Raw genomic sequence first — 25,616 nt, 5'->3', positions numbered from 1 at the left:
TGCTTAAAAAAGGTTTTATCAAGAGAATACAGTGCAGACTTGGTAACATACCTCAACTGTTCAAAGCATCTTTGGTATCATGCACAGATAGTTGTATCGATTTTACAGAAAATGTAGGGATATTACAACCTTTGAAATCTTTGGGGAATAAACTGCAACAGAACATTTACAAATTCAGAACTTCAGAACTGACGAGTCATTTAAAACAATATATCTTAGAAACAGTCCCAATAATGGCTAGAGAAAACAGCAAACAAGTTAAAAGATAGAGGCATAAAATCTCCATAAAAATGTTTTTATTCCTTATCAGTGGAGACTGGTTATGAAAAGAGGACCTATTGTGAGCTTTTAAACAAAAGAAACCAGTAATCCTCCTAATTATCAGAGACACCAGGGTATCCTGTTCCAGGGAGAAGACAGCTATCAAACCCATCTCCTTGCCCTCTTGCAACACAGGGAAGTTAGTTTTCAGCAAGAGGCTAAACAAATTATGTAGATAAATGCTACTCCAAAGCAGCTGTCCAAGGGCCAGTGTTTACCCCTGTTCCACATCAGTCTTCACCCTCATCTTTCATTTTCTTTTTTTTCTTCTTCTTTTTCTCTGGATTCTGCAAACAAACAAATGTTGCCATGAACAAAGCATAGTGGAAGAGCAAAGCAACACGAGTAGCTAGGCAACAGGGCTCAGAGCCCAAGCATCACCCCAGCTGCCATGCTCAGCAGAGCACAGCCCAGGCCATGTCCTCCCTCAGCTGCTCACAGGGCCAGGGAGGCTGTGCCACGCTGTCACAGCTCAGCCCTGTCCTCAGCCCTGCAATGACACACACCAAGGGGACAAAATTCAACCCTGGGTTAAGAACAAGACTTCAGAACTGGGCCAAAAGCTGGGTTTGGTCCCATCTGCTCTGCTGCTCTAGAAGGTACCAAATCAACAGGTACAGCCTCTGCTCCCTAAAGGTCCCAAAGTGGAGACAGATGCCTGTGGATTGGCCTCAAGGGACACTCTTCCCACTAGAAAAGATGAAAAGAGGGGGAAGACAAGAGCTGGGGGTGAGCAGAGGACAGGAGGGGAATGGAGGCATTGCGGTCACAAACTTTCCAGATATTATTTTGCAATGCAAATCTTCTTGGACATTACAGAGGTGGAGATCACAAAATAAAGTTACTAGAGCAAAACTATTTGCATGCCATGGATTACACATAGAAGAATTTCTCCCCACCCCTCACTCTACACTATGTTTTGGAGAGAATATTCTCAAAAAGGATCAGGTAGCTGTGCAATTCTGCCTCACCTCAGTTATGGGGCTGGTGGGGAGCTCCTCACTCATTACCACATCTTCTTCAGCTTGCTTTTCCTTATCTTTTTTCTTTTTCTTCTTTTTGACAGGTTCACCATCTTCTACAGCTGCCCCTTCTGTAGCACAAAAAGGACAAAAATGAAAGGCAGGTTGTCAGTTATTGAGAGTGCAAAAGGAAACGCTATGAGACAGCAGGGGATGCAATGACTCCTATTTACTGTCTGTGTTAACTTACCTGCAGAACTACTCCCTGCTATAATCAAAACATAAAGCTACTTCAGACAGTGACAGTGTTTAGACAGCACTATTCCCAGCTCCTGGTGAATTCACATCATCCTATTCCTATATGCTGCTCCCAGAATTTAAAACAAACTTGCATGTTTTGTTTGCCAAATTACCTTCAAGTATTTCATGGGAAAAGTGACTGTCCACAGTTTGGCAAGTATTTTTACCAGCAACACAGGAGCAGCAAAAGGACTCTAAATTCCCCCTTAGAAACACATTTAGCCAGCAGTAGCTTGGTCACAACTGATTTCTCCATCTTGATGTTGGAAATTTGTGAAGAAGCAGACCGGTTTTCCTTACTGTTTAGATTGGCAAACACAATGATCTCAATGCAACTTCAAGCATTTAATGCAGAAACACTTTCCTATCCTGGACGGCAGGAATTATTTATAATATTATTTATATAAGCTGAGAGGAATGTCAACCCAGGGAAAGATTTACTAATGGCCTTAGAGTTGCTTTTCAGAACAATTCATCAACAGCTGCCCTATCTAATCACAGGGTAATGGAACTGTGATTTACCACTCACTTCCTAGAATACATCCCACAGTCTTAGGAATCTCGAGGTAAAGATACCAAGCAAAAATCATTACCAAGCTGACAGCCTATGCAGCAGCCAGGCTGTTACTGGAGCATACCCAAGTTAAATTTATTTGCACAGCTGAGTCAGTGCTGGATACCAAGTTTCACACAGTACTCATGACTAAGTTCTGAATGCAGCAACCACTATCCTTCAGTAGCTACAAAACTGATGGTGAAACCAGAGGTGTTTGTGGTATGTATCTTTGCTACTGCAGGTTTGACTCAAGACGTCATTTTCTCACCATATGTCCCCCAGGAAAGAACCAATTTCATTTTCAAGAACACTCACTCACCACTTAGAAAAAGAACAAGTTCAATTACAAAAAAGACCCAAACCACATAACCTCCTAATGTCTTGATTGTACTTTGTCACGAGTTTAGTTCCTCAAGCCAGAAAAAGGATTATATGAGTCAAAAATAACACTTCAAACTCTGGCTCTAACATTAGCTTCAGACAAAAAAAGTTGGCTTCAGGGTAAGTAATTTCTAGACATGTCTACAGAAGAATGCAGCCAACACATGCAGTTTTCTGACATCAAAAAACATACCAGAAACAAACCAGCAAAAGATTCTAGATAAAAAACCTGGTAAATATAACTTTGAGTGGATTGTGCCACAAAATTCACAGAGAACAGTGTGCAAGCATAAGGCATTCAAAGCAGGTATAAAAATAAGTGTCCTTACCACCCTATGAATGACATGGGGAAAGTAAAAGCAGCTGAAAAATAAGCATAAACTATATTAAAGCCACACTGTATAACAGGAGCATACACATTGTATTTTGCTATGCTACATGTTTTTACTCAGCTGGATTGGTAAGATATACATTTCCAAGAAAAATGTTGGGTGATAACCTTGAAAAAATTATTTCTTGTTATTACCCTAGATGTCATCAATTCTGACACAGCAGGCAGTGGAACCTGGCACAATTTGCTGTGCAATTATGCACTGGGCACTCACAGGCACTGTCACTTCTCACAGCAAGCAGCGAGCCCTCTCTGAAGATTTCAGCCGTTGCCTTCTAGCAAAGCTCATCACAAGGCCTCACATATTTGTACCTAGAATGAGAATAAAGGCTCCAGGGGTGCTGGTCTTTTCCCTCTAGGTGCAATACTGCCAAGTCAGGCAAGGCCAGTGGGGGTTTCTTTGTGATACACAGCAGCTGACAAGGAAACCAATAGCTCTGACTCAGGCACAGAGCACAGAAAGCAGCAGCAGCCTGAGGATCAGTCTGACTGATGGCCCTGGGAGTGCTGGACATCACCAGCTGTAGTTCCACTCACCATTTTTGTCTAAGCTTTTACACACAAGCCTGATGTCCTGGTGTACCCTCCCTCCTCCAGACAATGCTCCACAGAGTGTACAGAATGAAGTCACACTGTCTATCAGAAAAGAACATCCTGCCAAGTTGTTGCTTTTGTGACTTGCAGGGTTCACTCCATTAACACCATTAACTGAAGATATTTCTCTTTTCAAGAGATACCTTCCCAAGTCACTAACTGCTACTATATCCTGATGCTAGATGCAAGCTGAAGGCTTCCCTGAGGAGACTGGCTAGCCCTGCTGGTGGTATGAATGCTGTTTGGCCACATCCAACTGCAGAGACCACAGTCACAAAAACACCTGCCCTATTTCCCTTCACCAACACAAAACCAGGTTTTAACAGCTCCTGAAGTGGATTGTAACTTGTTTCAGGCACTAATCCTTCCACCTGGTTTCCTGATAGGTATAAAAGGTGAATACATACCTCAACCCAATCCCCTGCCAGCTTCCATCCAAAGCACTGCCATTCATGCACCCCAAACAGGGAGAGAGAACACACCACACATCTCATCTTGCAGTAACATTTACACTTCAGGCTGGCATAATGCAAAATACTGTCCCTCTTTACAACAGATATTAAAAGCAATGGTTTGACCAAAACTCTTCAGTGGCAGCTTCCCACTCCTTCCTGTCCTTTACCTTCCTCTTGTAACACAAGCCCAATAAAAAAATCTGGCTGAAGAATGCCTTTTTTTCTGGGACTGCTTTTCCCACCGCCCCCATTTTTTATGCAGCTGCACAAACAGCATGGGGACGGAGGAGGCAGAGACTTCTTTCACAACACACTGTCTGGATGTGTTATCTCTGACCAGGCAAAAGCTGAATAGAGCACTGCAGCAAAAAAACAACAGAGCCAAGAACAGCAGACATTAAAGGCTCACATGCACATTCAAGTGGATGTGCAATATAAATCTTAATGCTGGGACATCCTCTGCACCCTTTTGTGTATTATGTGACTTGCTGAACTCCTCAACCTTCTAGCACCACCAAGCCCCCACCAGCACACTGCAGTCAGAGAAATCATGCTGCAAAACAGCAAGGCTATGCTCTGTCTAGCAGGTGTCAGGGAAATTCATGTACCCATGCTGAGTGCTCAAATATAATTTGCAAACATGAGGCAATGCTATTTTCAAGGGTACAAGAGGACAGGCTAAAGGGATTAATTCTGCATAGAGGTAACATAAGATAAATAAACACTCTGGAAACATTTATTCTATAGTCTGAAGCAACTGGCATAGTTAGCACTAATGCCCAGGTAGTCAAATAAAACCCAGTTTTTAGATAGATCTGGGAAAAAGTAAGAGCTATTAACCATATATTTTTAGAATTACCCATCTTTTAAGGAAGAAAAGCAATACATCTGAAGCCTGTACTTCAGGTTTAGGGAAATTTGCAAAACAAACAGCCAAACAGCACAGATTTCAGTAGTCCACAAGTGTTCTGGACACTACTTCCAGCTCAAGGATATCTGCTAAGCTCCACCCAATCCCCAAATCTGGAAATAAAGTAAATGAAGCAAACACAAGTAGGTTTGTGTATAAAAGGACCAACCATTGAATAATAGAACTATGAACTGAAATATCCTTCTCAAACTACAGAAGAGCAGGCTGGAAGGCAACGTAATATTTCACCTGCCTGTGAGATGTCAACACTTGCTTTGATAGTGCAAGGGAAGCCCAAGGGAACAATTCTGGCTACAGTAAGGGAAGGTGGTTCAAAAGCAGTAGCTGTGAGAACACCCACATTCTCCAAAAGCAAATAGGCAAAGTTCAAGCTTCCAAAGTACTCATGTCCTTTTCTCATTATGTCAAATACAAGTGAACAAGGCAGAGCACAGATCTCAGCTTTACAGCACAAAGGATTCTCCTTTCCCCCAGTGTAACTTTACTTCTCAGCTGTGTTTAGATTCCTGCAAGTTGCTCCCTCTATATGCAGACACCATGGACTAAGTGGCGTCTGGAATGATCACACTTCCCATCACCTGAGCATGAAGAGGCATTGAACCAGTGTATCTGCACTCTGATCCCCTAGAGCAGAGCAGCAGAGAAGGCAGAAATGGAAGGCTCTGACAGCCTCACCTGCTGCAGGCACGGGTAGTTGGCAAAAGATGAGTAGTGCATGGCCAGATCTGGCTCTGGATCTCACAGAAGTGACTTTAAGTCATCTTTTTCCTCATTTTTCCCCCTCACAAGTTACACACTGGTGAGAACAGAATGTTTCTTAAAATGAACCATAATGTTATACTAGATAGATTCTGAGCTGTAACTGCAAAACATTCTTCACACAGTAACTTATCAGAGAAAGAACGAACTGTGGACATAGTTCAGTTTTAGCTCCCCAGAGAATAACAAGTGTTAATGTACTATGTAAATTCACATGGAAATTTCCAAGTGTCATTTCAAGTCAAATTCTGACCTTTTTATATGTTGAGAAATGCCAGAAAACACTTCTACACAGAATAAAATAGTATTCTTGAAAGAAAATAGGGCAAGTTCTGGTTGTTTTACAGAGAGCATCTTTTCTGTCTTCAAGATACTAAATACAAACCTGCTGAGCAAGAAATTCTGCAAGAATATGAGCAAAGTTTTGTTTTTACATGTTCTTACACATTTACAACTACTTGTAAATTGACTGCAGTCTGGTGTCAGTCACTTTTTTAAATACACTGCCATTCTCAAGGAGAATACCCAGGTACTGTGGCTGGCTGTAACTGCTAAACCCAACTGCAGGATGCAAACAGTGACATGGCAGCAGCACAGGTACAGCAACCAACCTTTCAACTCTGCTTTGAACTTCTTTGCTTTTACTGCAACCTCTGTGTCTTGTTCATCCACCTCCTGAATTTTGCGCTTCTTGGAAACAACAGGAAGTGTCGAGTCACCAGAGGGGTCAAACACCTTCACTTCACTGTAATGAAGAAAAAGGTTTATGCATCAAGAAGAGCAAACCTTCAGGGAAGACCCTGCAGTTGAACATAAACTTTCCAATACAACCTACCAAGAATACTTGAAAATCAATTTTGCTCAGCTGACAAAGCATCTACAGGTAGTGAGGCCCTCCCACCAATACATAAGTGCCTTTATCAGTAATCATGACTAGGAAAGAGATATCCCACAAAGTACAATTGTCTGATCTGAAAATACCAGTTAACTAAGAGTTTCATCCTGGTTTATACCTGCTCAAGGCTCTACAGAGCACTTGAATTACCCATTACATTGATTTCTCTGATGCTGAAAGCCTATCCAGCATAGGCATATGGTCACAAGCACACAGCACCCCATCACTTAGTGTATTATTGCATTGTATTTGGTATATTATCCCATAACTGCACCCTAGGGGTAATAATACACACACACAAAGCATTAGAAGTAGCTTTACTTCTGCTTTTTCTACACTGCCTCTCCACCATTAAACTGAGAGGGCAAACTCACAAGGCAGGGAAACATTACAGCTCATTGCTATAGCACCTGTATCACTGAATTTATGGGACATTCAAATATCTGTGTCTGAAACTGCCTCTTCTCAGTTACTGCATGCTCATTTGTTCACTTCCAAACTCCTCTACAGGCTGTCCAGTGCTCTTTAATTGGAACTTGTAAGGAACAACTGAATCATCAAATAACAATGAAGCAGTTCTTTTCTTAATCAGAACAGAATTCCTACTGAAGAAAGAAGTTGTTTTAAAACACTAAGTCTAAAATATTTCGTTCCCAGATACATAATGGTCATCTGAACTTTTCTAAAATAGGAATCTGAAAAAGATAGCTTGCACAGGTTATAAAAGCAACTGAAGCTGAGTGACTGGGCTAGCAAGCATGTGGTAATGCCAGCAGACATTCTCTACCATCAGCTCATTCTCTAAACATGGGAAATTATTGTTATGGGTATTAACACCGCATATCGGTTTAAAGAAATTGATTATGCAGCCTCTTGCAAAAGGTGGAGTCTACTTCAGAAAAACACAAATGAGTGCTCAATGGCTTCCTTGTCATTGTCATAATACTGCTAATTAAAAATAAAACCAAACCAAAAACTAAAACCAAAACCACAAAACCATAAATAAGACAAATATAGCACCACTTGCATCTTTTTTGGAAAGCATACAGAAATGTTTCATTTGAATCTCATCTCTAAAAACTAACTCATTTACCCTCTGATACATTACTTTAATTTAGCTAATTCAAACAAAATCCATAGTTCCATACAAGACTAACATTCTTGCCCATCTCCTTAAAACACTATTTTAGCCTTTCTAACATGCTCATGCAGCAGTACTGCCATTTTTGTACTACAAGGACAATTTGACAAGTACTGAGTTTAATTTCCCTTTTAGGTAGCCAGACTATGCCAAATAGCCAGGAATTATCTTCGGATTCTCCCCAAGCCTAGACATGTTTGCAAAGCATGTCTACCAGCAGGAACATGTCCTGGCAGGAGTTCATGATTCCTCATTTCCAGAGGTCAAACCCCAGCATCTATGTTGTCTCTTTAACAACCTCCTCCCTCAGCTCCTGCCTCCTGACACGCCCTGATGCTTCCTTTACTGACTGACACTGTCTGCAAAAGCTGCTCCAGAAATCACAGCCGTCACCACACTTGGAAATGCCTGGCATATGGAAATAGAAGTCACAGCTAGACTCCAGAAAGATGTTTGGGGGCTGCAGATGGGTGCAACTGTGCTAATTTTTTATCACAGAACAAGCACTGAAACCTGGTTTTGCTGAGCTCTTGCCCCCTCTACACCAAAAGCTCAGCAAAATAAGCAGGGCAAGCTAAGCAAGAAGCCTGCAGCCAAATTAAGCAGTAAACCCAGATGTCACAGCACAGACTAATAATACCTTGTTCAAATCCTCAGATGTTTAGCTGCCCCAGTTGCAATTTACAGTGTCACTTTGGGCACCAGAAACTGTTCTAACAGTGTCCAGAGTACAGAAACACCTTATTTATTGCTCAAGACGTGTTATTTATTACATACATGACTTAAATAAGGAGATGAAGCTTCACTTAGAACAAGAGGTGGCTAGTTTTTTTCCTTTTTTCAAGAATAAGTGGAATAAGTAGGTCTCCAGGACAGCTTCCATGTCAAATAAATTAATTAATACTCTGATTTTCTCCCATTTATTTCATTTGGAATTGTAATAAATAAAGCTGCTATATATTAAGACCCTGCTTTTTGGGGTGCTGCTGGTAGCACCTAAAGTACTTGCTATCTGATGATGTCAGTGATTTACTATTAGAAAATCTGGGGAAAAGGAAATTCTTGTTAGCAACAGAACTTATTAGCAATGTTTAAATAGCACAGAAAATGTTTCCTGGATCTTAGGTCAACCCAGCCCACAACCAAAAAGCTTTTCAGAAATAAAACCATGGAGAGTTATTTTTACTCAGCCAAGCTGAAAGGAAAAATTATTCACCTCTTGTTTTGATATTTGTCTGCCTTGGCCAAGGCTTTTCCAGTGCCACTAATTCTTCTTATCTACAAGAAAAATTTAGATAGGAAAAACAAATTACTCATAAGGAAAAGAATTCACAACACAAGTTATTCAGCTCTTGAAATGGAAAGACAGATGCATTATGGGTCAAGCTCTTGTGTACTTGCATTAGCTTTACACCTGACTGTAGAGTAGTGACAGGGAGTGTAACTGAGGTGAGAATGGCCTTCCTAATGCTGCTCTTCAAGGGCCCAATCCAAGTAAGGTATATCTAACACTGGATCAAATATGCAACAGTAACGTGACATAACATTGTACTTCCAAATTCCCAAAAGCAGCTCAGATTTGTGCACTTTCTTCCTTTGGCAAGATTAACTGCATTTAAGCGCAGGTACCACCCTACAGCTGGCATTAAGCCACCCTTTAAAGCCACAACACAGGCCCCAAACTAAATTAAATATGTACTTGTCAGGTGATTGGTTTGTCTTTTAGTGTTAACATCTCTCCTTGCCTTTGCTCTGATGGGAAGTTTCACTGTCCATGGAGAGAAAGCAGGTTTTTCTGGACATTTCTTTTCTGTTCTAGTAATGCCAGTACTAGAGCACTGGCATCAGGTCTAGTTTGGAAGGCTGAACCTAGCTGTCATTCACAAGATCACATGCAGTAGCCACTGAAAGAGGAAAGGGTCCCTATGCTCCCAGCACCCTGTGCTGATGGCAACATGGAACAGTAGGTGTGGAGAGCCAGGATATGCATCAGGTGGTAGGAGGGCAGTGCAGTAACTTGCAGAATAACATCTTGCTTTAGCTACAGAGAAAGCTCCCGAAGACTAAGCACCACCAGATTCTGTTCAGATTCCAGGAACCAGAGTGGAAAAAATATTGACACAAATGCTCCTTCTAAGTAAAGAGAAAGAAACTATGAAGTAATAAGCCTATCCCTTGCAATTCATAGAGATGGAGGGAATGTAAAGGTGTGATCTTATTAACCTTGGTCGCTATCAAGATTTTTCAGTATAAAGCAAATAAAGACAGCCCTGTAAACAAGAACAGCTAATACACAAATGCCTGCAGCCAACTTACACACTTGGCCACTCCAGCCAAAGCTGGGAGAAACTACAGGGTAAGAGTGACATGTTACTGAGAGAGAAGAGTCAAAAAGCAGTGTCAGGAAATCACACCCTGAACAAAAACAACAGCTTCATGCAGTTCTCTGTAAGACTTACCCCTCTCTCTTCCAAAAGCCTCAGCCTTGTCTCTACTTTTAGTCTGTTCTCAGCTCCCATTTCAGCACTGGTGTTCTCTCCAAGGGCATCGTAACGAATAGTCAAGGCAGTCTTGGCTGCCAGCATTCGAGAAATCTGGAAAAGCCAAAAATAATATTAAATGCTAAAACTTAACATAAGGCAGTGTGATTCACTCTGATCTGGAAACCATACCCACATACAAAAGCACAAAGTAACCATTTACTAGCAGTGTTCAGTCCAAGAAGTAATTAGTGTCTCATTCTTTTAACACTGAAATACTGTTAATGTAACACCTTGCTTCCTTGATAAATAGACGAAATGTCTGAGACAGCAAGTCAGTTACACATATCCTACCTACTCTACCCCAACCTTCAGACCAGGTTAGCCTGAAGTGTAATTTCCAGATTTCTCCACAATTTAAACACATATTCATCCACCTGCATTATGAAAGACTTTAAGACCAAGCTGTTAAAAGAGTCCAATTTTCAAGAAAGACCAAAGCCTTTAACATCTTAGTTTACTATCACATAGAAGAAAGTAGTAACATACCCCTTGAGAAAGCCAGTGTACATCTGAACTCATCTGGAATACACCTGTTATTGCTCAGCTATGTCAAACAGACAGTTTTATCCCCTTCTTTTGAACAGGAGTGAACAATATTCAAGGATTTGTAGGACAGTGGTATTTTCCATGTCACCACAAAGCAATACAGTAAAGCAAGCCATGGAAAAGCCTCACTGTGAAGCTCAAGCCATCATGAAGCTCAAGATATTAATGCCCTGGAAAAAGCCAACCCAGTGAAGAATTACGCAGCTTACCTTTCCTTTATTTTTGGTATTGCTTTGTCCCACCAGGGAGGCATGATAGATAAGGCCAAACTTAGGTGTGTCCCTTTTAGTCTTCAGGGCTCTGAAGAGTGCCTTCTCAGCACCCAGCAACTGAACTGTAGAAGCTGGATGTTTTGCCAGATTCAGGAGGGAACCTAGGAAGAGGTGACACAGCAAGAGGAATTTGTCAGACAAACAGCTAGGCTAGATTCCTGCTTTTGAATAGTGTAAGAAGCTCAGATCCATGTTTCCATGAGAGCTGCTTCCCATTTGCTTCCTGAAGGATAGGTAAACCATTTCAGTCTTTCATGCCTCAACTGTCTTGGTTTGATTTGAGCATCAGGAAAGAAGGCTGACTCAATAAAACATATTCCATTGGAATAATGCCTACTCCTGACAGCAAGAACATTTTATCACAGAACTGCAGCACAGATAACTGAAATAAGGCTGCTATCTTGAGCCCTGACTATAAAAGCCCAGTGCTGGTTTTATACCTCACAAGTGACAGAACTACCAGCAGGAGGCTCAGTAAGTGTCTCAGAAGAGGTAGTGACTTAAGTTGTCCTCATATTCCAAAAAGAATTCAGGCCAACTGAGAACTTCGTCATCACAGACTACTACCAAGCTCATGCCGGTATTGTCAAGATTCCTGAAGTGCTGCCTTCACCCCATTTACCACAATATGTGCACCAGGCCTTACATAATGCTGTTAGCTGACCAGCTCCTCAGAGAAAACCTCTGATGAGATCACCCAGGATTCATTCATGTTGATCACTGTAACCCACCTGCATGAGCAATGAGTCTTGCTCCCACTAGTTCTCCCACCATGACAGTGAGATTGGGAGCAATGGCCATCATTCTGTTCTTCAGGTAGTCATAGAGCTGGGTCCGATACTCTGAGATTTCAATCACCTGGCACAGACAGAATTTAGTTACAGGAGTCAGTATCAGCCAACCAAAAAATGGAAAGAAATAAATATACTGACATGAGGAAGTGCTGAGAATTCCACTGTAGGAGACTAACAAATTGCAAAATGCAAACAGCCAAGAGCCAGACTTATGGGAAGCTTTATGTAGAGCATATTGCCAGAGCAGAGCTACATCCACGAAGTATATTGGATCTGTTCTGCTAATTCCCTTATGCAACTTATTTTCTCAGCAAAACTCCCGATAAAGGAGCTGATAACATGCCACAAAGACAGAGAAGCAGAACAAAAATACTTAGTAAGGACATTTTCTTTAGGACAAAACTCTGGAATATTCAGTTTTCACATAAATCTTTGCCACCATTCTCTTGAAATGGGATACATGCTCTTTACTTGTTTCATACAGACACAATTAGAATGCACATTAAAAAGCAGCCTGGTCTAGACCAAGAACAGGAACTCCTAACCCTGCCATTGCTGGTGAAGTCACAAAGGGATCCAACTGACACAACTGAAGTCAGAGGGTGTTTGTTCACACACGGCCCAGACAAGAGCAGGGTAGAACTCCTAATTCTTTTGGGGCCTTAGTGGTCCATTTTTAACCCAGGGTTCATCACCTAGCTTCCACAGTGACAGATTAAAAAGAGGCTATACAATGCTACTATCTCAAATTCTTGAAAGTACAATGATAGCAAAATTCCCCCCAAAAGTAAGACTGCCACTTTCAGAAGGCCTTGTGCAGGCATTAACAGTCTGAGATGGCTCAGATGAGGTAGTGACTGTGCACCCTCATGTCTGAACATCAGGAGAGCAACAATGTAGGAATCATCACTGCCATCACAAGTTAGCACTGCCCTGGGAAAAGCTCTCCTTGCCAGATGTGGCTCTTCTGAGCAGCAATAGAGTCCTATTGCTATCCATTCATGTGTACATACCTGATCACAGAGATGGATTATGTTGTTTATGTCTTCTTCTGATACTTCTGTCCCCATGGAAATCTCAGCAGCAGCCTTCACATCCTCCTCAATCTCCTCTGGTAGGATGTCAGAAACATCAGAGGAAGCAAAATTGCTTCTGTCTCCTGTGGGGGACAGATGAAAGCATGTTTGTGCTGGGGGCGAGATGAACTAGCAAAAAAGGCACAGAAACAGATGAAGATAAAAGGCCAAAATAAAAACAGTGAGTCAAGTCTGCCATCACACTATTCCGAATTCCTAAAATATATGTCAGTGTTCTGACTTTGTGTTTATACCAACTAGGAACGGTTGGCAATATTAAATTTGAAACTAGAAAAAAAACCAGAAAGTCCATACTACATATTTCACCTTTTCAGTAGCTGGTTGCTGCAAAATTTTCAATGACAATATTAGAAGAAGAGAATTCCAGGAAGCAGACACGTACCACTAACCAAATCTATTTAACCGTTTCTACAACTGGGGGGGGAAAAAGCCACCTTAAAACCACAACTCTCTCTGGACTGCAAACTTCATTGTTACAAAAAACCAACCAAGCAAAAAATAAATCAATACAAAGTATATAAGCCCAAGAGGTGAGGCAAGTGTCCAAAATATGGCATTCTTTCTGCTCTTGTAAGTAATTCTACTAACTGCTCTCTTCAAGAACATCCAGAGACAGGCAACACTTCTCTTTATATCAGTTTTTAAGAGCTAATTTCCAAACTGGTCTGCTGACTAATTGAGATTCTAAGATGTGCTGGTGGTCCATGAAGGACTTGTTGGTGATATGGCATTAGTTTTCACTTAAGTTTCCAAATGGCAAACTGCACCACGATCCAGATGCAAACATACTCTCCTTTTCTGCTGGCCCCATCTACCCTGTTGCTGAAGGCAGCACTGCTCAGGGTGATGGCAGCTGGACGAGCAGAGTGGGTGTCACACCAGTGCCACTCACTCACACGGTGCCCCCTGCCACGGCCTCACCACTCACCGACTTTGCGCACGCATTTGCAGTAGGTCAGGTTATCCGTGATGATTTTGCCCAGCTCAGGGAAGTGCCAGCCGTACCACTCCCGGCAGCGCATGATGTAGTTATTCAGCTCCTTGTCCAAGTCATCAAGAAGTGCTAAAGGAAAGAAGGACAGAGTTCTTTTCCTAAAAGGGCAACCTAAAAATGTGGTACTGTCAAACCAACCAATTTAAATAGTATAAAGGGAGACTACCTGAAGTATTTCACTCTTTAAATATTGGAATATGCCCAACTGCAGTACACTTAGAAGTCTTTACTTTTCAGAGAACTGTGTAATACTACAGAAATGTTGGAATATGTTGGCACAATACTACAGAAATGTTGGAATTCCCGTAAGCGTGGCCTCAAAGTTCTATCACTGTGACCATCTTGGACAAACTCCCTAGCAGCTGCAAAGCACATTCCCCTAGGAGCACAGCATCCAGTTCTCCTTCCTCTTAGTCAACCAAAGGGCTAGACACAAGGTTGATGTAAAATCTAGGCATCCAATTAAATTTGAGGAAAAAGTGTTTTACTGGTAACTAAACGATCTCGTGTTCCATTACTTGATTTAAGAAAGTAAGCCTTTTATAGTTACTGTTATAATATAAATATACCAAATACAAAGCCAACGGGTTCACCATTTACTAGATATGACAAATAACCAAATTTATAGTTTATTAGAGTACAGCACCTACAGTATGTATTGCTAGAGAGCCCTAAGGCTAAAATATTTCCTGCTAGTGCAATACCAACATTCCCATCTGTTGTCTCAGTGGTAGTGACGAAGGAACTGAATTACATCATTAATTTCAGTTTAACTATGTTTCATCATTGGCAACAGTCTGGGAATTAATATTCCAAACAGGATTCCTCACCACTGCTTCACAGCAAGCATGCAGATTATGATGTGTGTCTCTTCAAGGAAAAATGAGGAATGGGCTTTCCAAGCTGCTTTAACAATTTCAGTCTGTTTCCCATTTAGAAAGCAGAGAGACAAAATGCAGCATTACACACAGCAGTGTGACTTACATAGGAGTCCATTTCTACATTGCCCTCTATGCAAGACACCACCTAAATGATGGGTCAGAAAATGCTATCCTGTGGGGCCCATTCTCACAGCACCACTCAGAAGGGAGGCATGTGGGGAAGGAAAGCCCTCAAAGGACTGAACTAACACTGTCTGTAGTTCAGCTGATTTCTATGCTAAGAAAAAGTGCATGCCAGTTTATTGTATTGCCCTAAAAATGTTCCTGCTTGTGGAAAACACACTGTATGCCTAGATGAACATCAGTGTCCAATTTACTCAGACATCCTAGGAGGAAATTGACAGCAATACTTTTCTTTAGCCGATGTAAAGAAGTCAGCTATCTGAAGCCAAATCCATTAATAATGTAAGCTCTAAATATACTTACAAATTGCCTGGATAATCATGGTATCTACTTTGTCTGGGCTGAACTTCAGCTTGTATCGGGAAAGGCTGAGGAGACAAACACAGTTTCATCAGCATCCTGACATCCTGCTGCAGAATATGCCCCACCTGTTCCTTTTTAACACAAATACAGTTGTTCACAGGTTCATTGAAACCAAGCTCAGTTCTGTGCCACTGACTGCTCTCAGCTGGGGCCAGAAGCCACACTGACACAAGCTCCACAACAGCCCTGACAGGAGTCCCTCCCATACCCTGTGACCAGGGTGAAAATGAAGGTTATTTGTACCACCTGCTGCAGACTGAACACGAGTGCTGTGGCAGGAAATTAATTGGCTCTTGGTTTTTCTGCATGGTTCTCCACAAAATGTCTTTGTCAATAGCATTTCCAGTTGGGCAGCAGCTGGAAGCAATCCACAAAACTGCACCTCCCCCGCAGCAAATACCAGCAACACTAATGTGAAGCAACAAAAGAAACTTCCTGGAACAGATTCTCACTGTCTGAGAAAGCCCATTACCATCTGGCTTTAATGTTATGTTAACAATTCCTCTGTAAGCTACAGTGAAAGTCACTCGGTATCAATGAGGAATTGCATCTTAAAAGTCCTTTTTCAATATTAATGCCCATTTTGTAAGCAAACAGACCTTTAAGGAATTGGCTACAGCAAAGCATTTCTCTAACTTGCCAATGGCTTGTGACATGACAAGCTCATGTCAAAATATGGATTAAAAAGTGACTTGCTAATGGATACTTGATCCCATGGTGATCCAACAACTTGGTATTTAACTACTACTCCACTAAATCTAAAAAGCAGCAAGAACAAGGTGAGAAGAACAATCCCGCCTTTAATATTTGCATTATCTATTATATGGGTATTTATTCTGCAGAAATCATCAAATTGTGGTCTCCACATTGTCTCTTAGTGGCAATGGAGCTTTAAATGAGTCCCTGGACTGCTCCAGACACAGTCCAGAAGTGTACCTTCAAGCATACAACATGAAAAGGAAAGCTACCAGCTTCCACTTTGGGTGAAGACGAAGCCTATCCCTAAAGGGTGGGTGCAAACTGAAAGCCTTTCCTTTTAAAACAAGATTTCAGATACAGAAGTATCTTGACTCACAGAGTGCGAGACCATGCCACATACTCAGAAACACCTCAAGCAGCACAGCACAGGGAGGGGCAGACAGGATGCAACAGAGCTGCTGTAGGAACTCACCTGTGTGCCAGACCCAGGCACATAGCTGCCATCTCTCGAGAAGGGAGGCCTGTTATGAGCCCTTCGATCTGTGAGCGAATTCCTCTCATCAGCTCTGTAACCATTGGGCTGTGTATACAACTCAAATTCAGCTTCTCCTGCAGTGTGGAAATCAATGGTCCAAAGTCAGGCACAACACAACATTCCTCTGAAGTCATTCTTCCAGCAGCCTTACATCATTTTAACTGGTTATTCCACTGCAATCCTGTGATCACACAAGTTTCATTCATTTTTGATGTTTAAGGTAGTGACACCCTCAGTTCCCCACACAGTTGAATATTCCACTTTGAAGAGCAGATTTATAATTAATGCTCTATCTGCTATGTAGAACATTCAAGATTTTGAAGTCTACTAGAAACAGTTTGGTCCCAGAAAGAAAATACAGAGGTAAGGGTTAGGAGCTTTGCATCTTTTTCAGAGAACAAGAGTGAATAACTAGTTCAAAGTCCTTGCTATTATTTACTAACATTAAGCCCTCATTTTGCAGCCTACACAGTCTCCTAAGACAGCATGAGGAGGTTGTCAGAACAAAGTTCAGTGGAACAGGGAGCAATTGGACATGAGATGGGAAACTGGTATTTGACACCTAGGAGACTCCAGAAAAGGCAAACCACCATCACTGAACCACCTCCTTCCTCTGGGTACACAAGGAACAAGGGGTGTGCACAGCTGCCGGCACACTGAGGAAGGCACAACAATGCCCACTCCCAGAAAGACAATAAATCATCATCCTACTATTGCTGCATCTGTTAGTGAGGAATATGTGTCTGCCTGGCTTGGGTTTTTTGGTTGGTTCCTGCCTCCACTCTTTTTCTAGATTGAATAATTAGAAAATTAGTTTTTCTACTTGCTAGATTTCTAACAAATATTTAAGAGAGAAATCAAGCAAACCTGAAGACCTCAGTGCATTCTTACCATGTCAGTCACCTGTGTTCTCAAGACAACATCTTCCCTGTGCACATACTGAGATTAACTATCCTCTATGCTGCAAACACAGCACTGGCAGCATAATCCATTGCTAGCAACTGCAAAATCTCTGGAATCTGACTATAGCATTTCAGTAGCATAAAACAAAAGATAAAAAAGCAAAATCAGTTATCACCTTTATGACACCTCCAAGTTTGGCATCTGCCACAGCCAACTGCTCGTGGGCATCTTTTGCCACTATCTTCTTGAGAATCTTCTTCAAGTTCTTGCTGAGCTTGCCTTCTACAAGAGCTGTGGATGCTGTATAAAACAAAAAGACCAAAGATGTTGTTTCTTTCCCCTCCTAAAAATATGTAAAAAATATTACTCCTAACTTCATGTATTTATTTTAACTGTCCACAGTAGCTCTAGTCTGAGCTGCAATTACTACTTCACCATGCAATAGTTCAAAATCAATACAGAAGAAAATTATACACATCCTCCTCTGAAGGCCTAAATAAAAAACTTTTCTCCCAGTTGCCTCTCCTTTCTCCATATGTTTTCAGTTCTATTTTTGCCAGTTTGTTGAAGGATCTCTACAAACAGTATGCCATATGCTTTAGATACACGTTTAACATTTCCAATGGCAAAGTTAGATGGGAATATTTTGTGTATAATTAAATTAACAAACAATTTGCCATGTCCCTTAGGTAGCAACCATGATATCCTAAATTGAGTAATGGCTTATTTGCATTCTCTGGTGAGGATAATGTACTATCTAAAGCCCCAGGAACGATGCCAAACTGGACAGTCAGACAGACTCTTTTAATACAGCATGCAGACAGAAGAATCTTTAAAGGACGTTCTTAATTCTTAAATATTAATAGACCTGTAAAAGCTTTACAATCCCACACAATATATTTTAAGCAGGCACTTATACAACTCTGAGGGTCAGCTCTGTGCTCCACTAAACTTCTGGGACTGATACATCTCCACCACAGTAACAGAGCAGCAGCTAGTGATTTTTGGTTTCCAGAACCTAATAACATTTAAGAGTAAAATCAAAGTGCTGTGCTGAGTTTCCGCACAACCTTTCTGCAACGCAGATAATTTTCTACCCTACAAGCTGGCCAATAGCATCTAAACCCTTGAAACAGTTTTTGTCATCTTATTGCAGGGGTTCCATACTGTTGTCTCCTTATCATAAAAGTTCCATACCTTCTTGGTGTTCCTCATGGGCAGCTCTCAGAGCACTGACTCCTCCTTCTTCACAAAGCAGCCAACTGACTCCAGCTCCCTTCTCACCCAGCCACCCCACTCTTTTATAGCACTCTGCTTCTCATTGCTTACAGCTGTGGCCTGTTAAAGTCAGGCCTGTTCCTAATCTTTGCTAATTGGCCCAGCTGCAACTCCTTAGGGGTAAGATTACTTTCTACACTACCTTTATTTTCTTACATTCTATCCCCCTGCAAACAGTCACATATATAGTCCTGCCTTCAAAATAAATGAGCCATAAGTAGTCAGAACATCTCCATTTTACAGATAAGTCAACTTCAAGCAAAGTAATAGAAGGTGCTGGATGTTTTTGAGGCTTTTTTAATTAGCCTAACTACACATGAACTGAATCCAAACCTATGCAAAAGCAAAATAATCCAAACAATATGCCATGGAGAGGAACATACAACAGCTTCAATCTCAGCTTTTTTATTTGCATCTCATGTTTCATGGTTGTGTCTCTATTCTTGTTTCTTTGCTTCCTTTATAAGCTCCCCCTACTGCATCAGAATATGAAGAACTGATCTTTAATTATAAATGTGACCTGGAACACTCACCTACTTAAATCATACAGCACATTCAGCAGTAAGTGTCACACCATTTCTCAATTAATGCCTAGAATTCCTACCATTTCTGTTCAAATCAGGCCACACATCAAGCATTTAAGTGCAAAACCCAGTAAAATTATTGAATATAAGGTTTTCCATTTTGCTTGAACTCCTGAATTTGAGGAGAACACAGACTTTTCTTAGGCTGAAAACCACAGGCATAACATGTATCCATAAAACCCAGGTGATTGTAATAATGAACATTCTCCAATACCTGTCTGTTGTCTCAGTGGTAGTGACGAATTGTTGACTCAAATCAGTGATATTCAGCTTCAACAAGAATGCATCATTGACAACAGACAGGCTGTATGTATCAGTCACAACATTAAACTGCTTAAAAATATGCACTGAAGGAAAAAACTAGACTTTATTACATCTTTACTGCACTATACACTGGATAGGTGACCTCATAACCATCAAAACCAGCTCACGTATAAAACCTGTAATTTAAAAGCTAAGAAAAGAAAGAGAGCATGAACACAGGCAAGTAATGAGTGAACTAATGCATGATAGAGATTTGAATTTTTTTGTAGTAAGTGTTAACTCACCAGCAAGTGCTTCTGTTGTGTCCTGAAATTTTTCAAAGTGTTTCAGCTTTACTCTACAGAAATAAAATAGAAGTGTGTAAGCAAGTGTACATAAACCACATGCTAGAACCATTTTATCATTTTCTGCCTCTGCTCCTCTCTTTTCCCTATGGCTTTAAGAGAGTAAAGACCAATATGCAGACCCTCAAAGAGGACTGAGAGCACTAAACCGGCCAACTGAGTCTGGTGTGACATTTCAGCTGGGTCCCACAATAAATATATAAAGGAAAAAAAAAAGGGAATTTTGATTTGTTATTTCTTGGACCGACATCACCTGAAAATCTAACCCCCCTCCTTTTGCTTTGTAGTTCATATTTAAAGACAGACATCATCCATTTAAATTTCAACACTGCACCCTGACTGACTGATGATAGCATCTTTCCACTCATCTTCAAAAGGAAATATTCTGCCTCTGTGGAATGCAGAGCCTGCACAGCTCAGATTTAACATGCTTTTCAACCAAATACATCTTCAAAGACTTTAAATTTGAACTGATTCATTGCCCATGAATGCTCAAGTCCTCCCCTGTAATTAGATGTTAGAATACAAGTTCTGAGCTGAGTTTAAGACAAACAACAAAAATTTCTTTAAAGCCCTAAGTGCTGACCAGAGCCAAGAATCATCAGAAGAGTGTTTAACCACACTGTGTCAGATCCCCAGGCACAGCTTCCCTCTACCCCTCACACAGCCTGTGGTGCTGATATACAGTTACAGCTAAGAAGCTATCTCAATCCAGTAAATTCCTTGTCAGGGACAGGCATTTAACTAATCCAGCTCTGATTAACCACTGCTGGTTGTGAGTCAGGTATCAGCAAAGGAAGCAAGGTCACAGATACAGCTGAATACTTGAGTTAAGCATTTGCAGATCCCAACAAAAGCTTCAGGCTTACACTGATGCCTTTTCAGAAAGGCAAAAGGGGAATTATTTTTATCAGAGTAGAGATCCCATTAAGAGCCACATCCTGTGTAACAAGTGCACAAGATGATGTCTCCAGGACAAGATTAACCACACTACAAACAGGCAGATGTGGGATATTCCAGCCTCTGCTCTAAGTACTGCTACAGAGCAGGATAAATATGAAATGCAAAGCTTGCTCACATGCATCCATTATAATCAAAGCTGGTTAGAAATCTTCCAATAAAACCACTAGAAAGACTTGGAAGGAATCCACCGTTGTCCCCAGCTTTAGGGCAATTTGCTAGAAAGGCCAGTGATTAGTGGAGCCTGCATTCCCTGTGCAATTCTGCAGTGGTGCTAACTCTCACTGATGGCATGGGCAACAACACAGCTCTCAAATCAGTGATTTACACAGTTCCACCTGGATTAAGCTTCATTTTTCCCAAAAAGAATTTTCTGTGAGCACAAAACCCTATCATTCCACTGACACTTTCAGCATTACAAGCTTGGATGTATTTGTCAAATCACCCACATCACCCTAAAGTATTGGTCAGCTTTTTTGCTTTGGCAACACATGGTAATGACTTCTGCTACTTAATTACACTGTGAAATATTTCTTTCATTTTGATATTCCATTGTAAGCATCTCAAGAGTATCTAATTTCACATTATCATTGCCCACAGCTTTTACAATACTGAAACCCAAAAATCAGTACTTCATTTTGAACCTCAGCTGTGTGTAACTACAGGCAGCCATGTCCTTCCACAAGCCCCAGTACTACCTGTTGTCTTCTTATTGCAGGGGTTCCATAATTTGTCTCCTTATCACAAAAGCTCCATGCCTATTGGTGTTTCTCATGGGCAGCTCTCAGAGCACTGACTCTTTCCTCTTCACAAAGCAGCCAACTGACTCCAGCTCCCTTCTCACCCAGCCACCCCACTCTTTTATAGCATCTGCTTCTCATTGCTTACAGCTGTGGCCTGTTAGTCAGGCCTCTCTCTCATCTTTGCTAATTGGCCCAGCTGCAACCCCTTAGGGGTAAGATTACTTTCTACACTATCTTTATTTCCTTATATTCTATCCCCCTACAGCTATCCCCACACAAACCTGCTTACATTTTGTTTGCTTTTTCAGGAGTTTCAAATTCTTTCCATAGACTGTCAACTTCTTGAAGCTTTTTCTCATTCACAACCTGCAGGGAAAAAAACCACAACACACAACTATATTTAGTTCTTCAACACAGGAGACCTGAAACATTTACAGTGCATCCAACCACTCTGCAATATTTAACACTGATTGAGTCAACAAACTCATCTTCAGTGATCTCTGTTTCACCATTCTCACTCAGCAGCTTTACCCTACTAATAGACAATAGTGCAACATTTCTACTTTCACCTGGATTGCAGAAGTTCTTCAATAACGGCTGTGTCCTCCTGGATCTGGAACATTAAAGCAAAACCCTCTTCCTCTTTATCAAAACTGGGCTTGCCCCACCTCCTCTACAAGACTCACTCATAACCACAATGACCCAAACCCTAATTTGCCACTGTTTTGGAAAAAAAAAAAACCATCTGGGAAATCGAACAGAAAGCAGTGATCCCAAGTTACTTTCATTAATCAGAGCTAACCCAAACAAAAAAGAAAACATCTCTGTAAAGAACAGTGGTCACCACAGCTTGGTCATCAACCACACCAACAATTGCCCAAGAGCCTAAAGCAATGGCTCAATCCCATCTCTGTACACGGGGAACCCCCTCAGCTTTTAAACAGCACGGGATTAACACTTATGCTCTTGGAACCTATAAGCATTTCACAAAATGTGTAGTGCATGGCAAATTCCCAGAAAATGGCTCAGGGGAATAGTCAAAATCTTTACAACACTGTGTTCTTTACATCTCACTCCTTGTGGTTTTGTCCCCACAACGCAAATGCAATGCAATTGCAATTCAACCCAGTGCAGAAATCACTCCTAGTATCATGAATTTTGCTCCCTGGAAGATTTTTTAACTCTGGTTGAAGGAGGTTGTCTTTTTTTAAACTCAATTAGTAGCTGAGCAAATAAACCTAGCAATTAACGTCCCACTGTTAGGCACAGCAAAACCCTGGGGCAACTCTTCCTTTTCTCAGCCAGACAATTCTTTCCTGCAGTTCATTTTTCCTACACCAAGACCTACAGAATTTTCAGCCTCTATAAACAGACATGGGGACATAAAGAAAATTAAAGACATAGAAAGTGCTAAAATCAAGACTGTTAGTGTATAAAAATGACACACCTATGGATAACTGCTGACAGCTGCAGCAAACACTGCAGCACCTCTGCAGATACCTCCCTGCAGTTCTCTATGTTCCTCCTCCTACCTTTGCTTCATACCTAGCCTACCTTCAGAAATTAAAATATCAAAATTTATATTAAAATATTGCCTGAACTGCACGGCTTCATCCCAATGAGCAGAAAAGGTTTCAGGGCATAGGAAGGAAATATCATGCTCCAGAGCAGCAAGGGTGCAATTCTGCTGCAGGCAAAGGTAGAGGAAACCAGAGCCTTCCTCTCTTCACACCTGCACTCATGTTCACACAAGTTAAACCCTAAGACTAGGTTGGAGGGAAAAAAATAAGGATGTTATGGTCAAACTATGACCAAGCTGGTAAAACTGTACATGAATCAACACTCGAGCAAGACAAAAGCCAGAAAGGAGCAGGACACTGTAGCAACTCTAGTTTAGGCTGCTCAAAGCCCCAGGGAGCTGCAGCCTGAGCCACCCGCTCAGGAGGCTGGCAAAGCCCTGGGAAAGTGGCTGCTTGTCCCTCTGGGAGAGCGAGGTCGGGACACGAGAATCCCGCGAGGACCCGCACCGTTCCCGCGATCCCGCTTCCAGGCACGGCCCCGCACGGCCGGGATGCGCTGCCCGCCTCGCGCCGCCCCCTCCCTCACGCACCCGCGGGGCTCGGCGGGAACAGCGAGGGCACGGCCGGGAACAAAGGGATTAGCACTCCCAAACCCGGGGAAAGGGGCACGGCCACGAGAGCACAACGTCCTACCAAATCCAGGCCGGCAGAGGGGAGGGAGCGAGGGCCAGGGGTGACGCTCGGCAGGCCCCAGCAGCTCTGCTTCTGCCCGCCGAGCACCTTCAGCCTCCTCCGGCCGCCCCTTCCGCGGGGCCTCGCTCACAACGCGGCCCCTCTGCTCCCACCCCCGGCCCTGCTCCCCGCCGCGAGGCGCCGCACGGGATGCGGGGACCGACCCTCCCTCTCATGCCCGTAATTCCCACCGCAGGCCCGACGCGCTCCCCTTCGCCCTCCCTTCTGCCCCGCCGCAGGTCGGCGGCCGCGCCCCGCCGGACGGGAGGCAGCGCGCCGCAGCCCGGGGCTCACCTTGAAGATGGCGTAGCCGGCGGCGGTCTCGAACAGCACCAGCATCGCTGCGGCGGGCGGCAGGGGGGCGCCACGTGCGCCGCCGCACCGGACCCGCTCAAGCACGCGCGCGCCTCGCAGCGGAACCGGAACGGGAAGCGGCGGCGGCAACGGAAGTGAGCGCGCGCGGGGAGCGGAAGCGGCGGGGCCACCTTCCGCCCGCGAGCCACGTGGCGGGGCCGCGCCCGCGCCCCCGCCCGGTCACCGCCCCCGCCGCGGGTTCGAGCCTCCCGACGCACAAAGGCGCGGGAGCCGCCGGTGTGCCCCTGTGGCACCTCCCCCGAGCTGCCCCCGCTTCCCCGGTGCCGCAGTTGGCGGCAGGGTCGGCCACCGTAGATAGGAAGCGGGTGTGTTCCCCGGGACGCGGGTGGTCCAGCTGGCGACTTTGTTTCCCGAACGGATCCCTGAGCGGGTGTGAGCGGGTGGTCCCCCCGGCGACCCCTAGCCCGAGCGGCCGCGGTGCCGGGGTGCAGGCGGCGCTCCCGGCCCTCCGCACACGGCGGGTTGCGTTATCCGCCCGCTCCGCTCCCTCACCTGCAGCTCATCGCACCGAAAACAGTTTATTTACATAAGGAATTGTTGACAGAGTGCGATTGTGCGTGTTTAAAAGCTTGGCTTCGCCGCCAGAGAAGCACCACATTGTGCTCACGTAGACCGCGCGTTTGAAAGCTGCGTGTTTCCCCAGGCTGCTGCCGTCTCCCGGGGCAGGGGCAGTCCTGTCCGGGGGAAGGCAGGGCCCGGGCGCTGGGCGGCCCTTTGTGCCCCCTCCTACTCTGGTGTCCCTTCGGGCTTTGGTGCCACCTCGTGCTTTGTCCTTGGCACAGCCCGGCGCGCACAGCGCCGTGCCTGGCTGACCTACTTCTGTGCCGCGGAACCGAGCAGCTGCCGGCCGGTGGGAGGCAGGCGGAGGGCGCCGCTCCTTGCCCTTAGAAATCCCCGCTTATTTCACAGGCAGGGTTATCTGTACTGAAAAACAGGCAGAGATTTTCCTGCCCGCAGGAAGAGAGGCTCCGAGAAACGCTTGGGTTTTGATTTATGTCAGGCGTTCATTGCTGCATTTTATGCAACCATGTGTATGAGTCAGCACGCTTTTGTTTCCTCCATGTAAGGAGTATGCTGGAAAGCCAACAGTGAGAGTAATCTGTGGACTTGAATATTTCTGAAGATTTTTTTTTTTTCAAAGGAAAGTCTTTGGTACTTTACATTACACAACCAATTTTCTTAAAATCCCACAACCAGTAATATTGCCAAAGAAATTATGTTCGGGGTGGTAGAGAATTTCCAGCTTCCACCTAGTTTTAAAGTACTGTTTCTGGCCCGGCTGGCAGAGGATCGATATTATGTAAGAGCCACTGTTACTTA

The 25,616-nt window shown here is 43.2% G+C and overlaps 1 protein-coding gene and 4 non-coding genes across 5 annotated transcripts; all 5 read right to left on the bottom strand.

The window, feature by feature from the left end:
* Window positions 1-24,331, bottom strand: NOP58 (NOP58 ribonucleoprotein). The gene is made up of 15 exons (XM_058028302.1): window positions 24,216-24,331; window positions 21,959-22,035; window positions 19,907-19,959; window positions 17,672-17,796; window positions 16,531-16,667; window positions 15,300-15,364; window positions 13,867-14,001; window positions 12,855-13,000; window positions 11,779-11,905; window positions 10,985-11,148; window positions 10,146-10,280; window positions 8,903-8,964; window positions 6,262-6,395; window positions 1,293-1,414; window positions 1-608 (listed from the first exon to the last, which is right to left on the bottom strand). Exons 1-15 carry the CDS (start codon window positions 24,258-24,260, stop codon window positions 552-554), a joined length of 1,584 nt encoding a protein of 527 aa, XP_057884285.1. The 5' UTR covers window positions 24,261-24,331; the 3' UTR covers window positions 1-551.
* On the bottom strand, window positions 11,526-11,611 carry LOC131085964 (small nucleolar RNA SNORD11). The gene has a single exon (XR_009114698.1). It is a non-coding gene; the product is annotated as a small nucleolar RNA SNORD11 (small nucleolar RNA).
* LOC131085965 (small nucleolar RNA SNORD11B) lies at window positions 12,676-12,759 on the bottom strand. The gene has a single exon (XR_009114699.1). It is a non-coding gene; the product is annotated as a small nucleolar RNA SNORD11B (small nucleolar RNA).
* LOC131085968 (small nucleolar RNA SNORD70) lies at window positions 14,645-14,732 on the bottom strand. The gene has a single exon (XR_009114702.1). It is a non-coding gene; the product is annotated as a small nucleolar RNA SNORD70 (small nucleolar RNA).
* LOC131085967 (small nucleolar RNA SNORD70) lies at window positions 19,573-19,661 on the bottom strand. The gene has a single exon (XR_009114701.1). It is a non-coding gene; the product is annotated as a small nucleolar RNA SNORD70 (small nucleolar RNA).
* Window positions 24,332-25,616: the final 1,285 nt, after the last annotated feature.

The sequence above is a fragment of the Melospiza georgiana genome, chromosome 7 (genome assembly GCF_028018845.1).
Source record: "Melospiza georgiana isolate bMelGeo1 chromosome 7, bMelGeo1.pri, whole genome shotgun sequence".
Taxonomy (NCBI): domain Eukaryota; kingdom Metazoa; phylum Chordata; class Aves; order Passeriformes; family Passerellidae; genus Melospiza; species Melospiza georgiana.
Note: the sequence above shows the minus strand (reverse complement) of the source record. Positions and strands in the feature narration are given on the sequence as shown.

What these genes read in the sequence shown, in the direction of transcription:
- NOP58 (XM_058028302.1), bottom strand. Translation starts at nt 24,260, where the DNA reads ATGCTGGTGCTGTTCGAGACCGCCGCCGGCTACGCCATCTTCAAG. An exon ending in AACTTGGAGGTGTCATAAAG is followed by an intron (nt 16,668 to 17,671) that starts GTGATAACTGAT and finishes TCCACACTGCAG; the next exon opens with GAGAAGCTGAATTTGAGTTG. An exon ending in CATGATTATCCAGGCAATTT is followed by an intron (nt 14,002 to 15,299) that starts GTAAGTATATTT and finishes TCTTTCCTTTAG; the next exon opens with CACTTCTTGATGACTTGGAC.